Genomic DNA, 2,945 nt, shown 5'->3' on the forward strand with positions numbered 1-2,945 from the left:
CCCCACCCCCCCAGGTGACCACGGACCTGTACCAGGTTCTAGCGGCCAAGGGCTACCAGCTGGAGTGTCGAGGGGTGGTCAAGGTGAAGGGCAAGGGGGAGATGACCACCTACTTCCTCAATGGGGGCCCCAGCAGTTAGCAGGGCCCAGCTACAGATCAACTGAAAGGACCAAGGTGGGCATTTGGGTGGACTCTGTGCTTGCTGGGGGAAGCTGTGGCAGGGGTCACTGAGCTTCCAGACCCTGCTGATCACAAAGGGAACACCCCAGCAGGCTGTTCAACTACGTCCTCAGGCTGGTGAACGAGGGGATACCAAGAGGATTATGAAAGTAACTTTTAAAATCTAGGGTAGGGCTGTTTTCCCTCCTTTCTTCCAGCTTTTGGGAGCAGGGGAGGAGGCAGCAGCAAAGGTGGGGGGACCCTTCCTGCCTGAGAGATTAAAATGGCAGCTTGTCACACCTCCCCTTTCCCTGTCTGTCTGGGCAACACGCTTAGGGCTGGGCCCTTTCTTTCCCTTTTTCCTGGGAATCTTTTGTACAAAGACTGGGGCAGGGTTGAAGAGTGCCTGTTCCACGCTTGCCTTTGCTGTGCCTGCATCCCCAGCACGGGTCCTGGGCCCTCCCCACCCCGCCAGGTCTCCCTCAGGGACACAGGGCCAAGGAGGGAGAGGCTCGGGACACCCAGCTCTGTTTATATTTCAGGGGAACGTTTCCATTTGCCAAATCCTAGTCCCACGATCTGTCCCCAAAGGGGAACAAAGGGACTTCTGACAGCTCAGATTAGCCTCAGTTCCTGCACAGCTCCAGGGAGAGGGGCATCTGGTCTCATTGGTACTGTGAAAAGACCCAGCCAGGGAGTAGGCACGTGCATGAGGGTGTTAGAAGACTGGAAGGTGGACGTTCGCCTGCAGGTGCCAAAGAGAGCAGGCCGGCCAGGGATGGGGCTGGTGCCAGACTCTGAAGGTCAGGATCAGGCCACTCTGCCCCCGCGCACTCTTGCTGTCTGCTGCAAGAGACACAGAGCGTCTCTACCCCTTCTGTTGCCAAACAGAAAAGGGCCAGGGCCTGGAGGAAGACGACCTTGATCCGAAACCCGTCCTCCCAGACCTCTGGCACTGGGGAGGGCCTGTGTGTCTGTGTAACTGTGTGTGCACGGTGGTCCGTGTATGTGTTTTCCAGGTCTATGTGTCCTTACGCTCCTGCTCCTCGACTCTCCACCCTGGGTTGCCTCTTTCCTGTGGGCCTCTGTCTTCTGGGAATAAGGCAGGATGTCTGATTTCAAGGGATGGAGACAGATGCCCAGTTTGCACAGGAGTGGGATGGGGTGTGGTAACAAGAGGAGGGTGACTGGAGAGAGGAGGTCTTTTGTGCCAAATCCCTAATTGCCTTGTGGGGACCACGTGTGCTCTGCTAGGGCAGGGACCCAAGCGCCTGCTGGAGCCCCCATGCTCCTTGCACTTGAACGCTCTGGGGTTTGGTGGGCAGAGGCTCAGGAGTCCCCTGGATTTCCCCAGCTGGTATCCTGGGATGTGGTAAGCCTCGGGGCTTAGGTAGCATGGGACCTCCGAGGACCCAGACTCTGGTACTAGGGGCACGGGGAGGGAAAGCCGGACCTCGGCCGTCCCTAGTCTGCAGCCTGGGCCCAGCGTGCTGCAGGCTCCCCAGTCTCCATGAAGCCTGCGGGGGGCTGGCAGGAGGATTAGGAGGGCTGGGCCTTAGATTCCCTTCTTGTCTGCGCCTGCCTTTCACCCGCTTCCCTGCAGCCTTGCCTCTGGCCTGAATGAGTCGGTGCCTTGGTTTCTCTGTACCTGTTTAAGCTGAGGCAGTGGCCACAGTTTTGCTTGAAGATCGCTTTGTCTCAGAGGTGTTAAGAGGCAGAGGGGAGAGGGTCCCAGAGTTGCTGACTTTGGGGACTGGAAGGGGCAGGTGGTACTCTTGCCCTTCCTCATGCCCTTTCTGACTCTAGTTCCTTGTAGAGGTTGTTTCTGGCTCGTACTGACTGCTCTGGGGGATCTTCATGTATCAACCAAGTGGGCCATCAGTCACTTCATTAGCCAAGGCAGGAGAAGAGAAAAGACTAGGTGGTCCAGATGAAGTCAGCTCCCCTTCCCTCAGCCACAGCCCTGGACAGGAAGGTTCTGCATGGGGTCCTGGGGTGGGGAGGAGGCTGTGAGAAGGCCAGAGTGGAAGACTGCTTCACTTACAGCGGAAGTGAGTGACTTGTGTCTGCTTCTTGCTAGTGGAAGGGGCCTGTCTGCACCCTGGCTCCCTGCACCACAGTGCCAGCCATGCATTTCCCCCGGGCTGATATTGCCCCCTTCCTCGCCAGTTGGTGGGGGAGTCAGTGGATGGGAGGCCCATGGACTTTGGTTTTATAACGTAACCAGCGTGGAGGCCGGGGGGAGGGTGGCATACCGTTGTATTTCAGTGAAATATTTAATATATTTAAATATCAATAAAAATCAAACTCTTTGTAAAATTCCCTGTTCTCTGCAGCTGTTCTGGGCCCTGGGTTGGGTCCGAAGTGGCAAAGCCTGGTGGAGGGGCAGGCCCCTGCTGGGGGTTCTGTAGACCTCTCTCATCTGCTAAGATGAAGCTGCAGAGTCTGCAGGGAACGTGACCCCTCTGAGGCCCGGCGGCATTCGTTACTCTGACTCCTGCCATGCATGAGCTCAGAACCCCTTGTAGTGGTCTGTCCTGGCCCCTCCCAAACTAAGCACCAAGCTCTGACTCCTTCAGGAATCTCTCACAATCCTGATCTCACAGGAATTGGGGAATAATTTCCCACCCACTCATTTCCTGTGTACACAAGTTACTTCTAGATCACTCTATTTATTGCACTTTCTCAGTCCCCTCTCCCCACTAGTCAGCCATCGGAACCAGGATACCACCTCTTCACCGCTCCATCCGCAGTACTATCTTGTCCTTCTGCAAACATATCCTGG

General features: G+C 56.4%; 1 protein-coding gene across 5 annotated transcripts in view; it reads left to right on the forward strand.

The window, feature by feature from the left end:
- ADCY6 (adenylate cyclase 6) overlaps positions 1-2,945 on the forward strand; it is a 39,999-nt gene that overhangs the window by 17,465 nt on the left and 19,589 nt on the right. For 2 of the 5 annotated variants that reach the window (XM_052639517.1, XM_052639516.1), the window contains exon 22: positions 912-2,406. The exons of 2 other annotated variants lie outside the window; for them this stretch is intronic. In XM_052639517.1, coding sequence (XP_052495477.1) covers positions 912-1,085 — 174 coding nt within the window. In that variant the 3' untranslated portion in view covers positions 1,086-2,406. Of the gene's footprint in view, positions 1-14; positions 2,407-2,945 lie in introns of those variants that run through there. One more of the 5 variants, XM_052639518.1, reaches the window with a different exon arrangement.

Source organism: Budorcas taxicolor, chromosome 5, assembly GCF_023091745.1.
Source record: "Budorcas taxicolor isolate Tak-1 chromosome 5, Takin1.1, whole genome shotgun sequence".
NCBI classification, from domain to species: Eukaryota; Metazoa; Chordata; class Mammalia; order Artiodactyla; family Bovidae; genus Budorcas; species Budorcas taxicolor.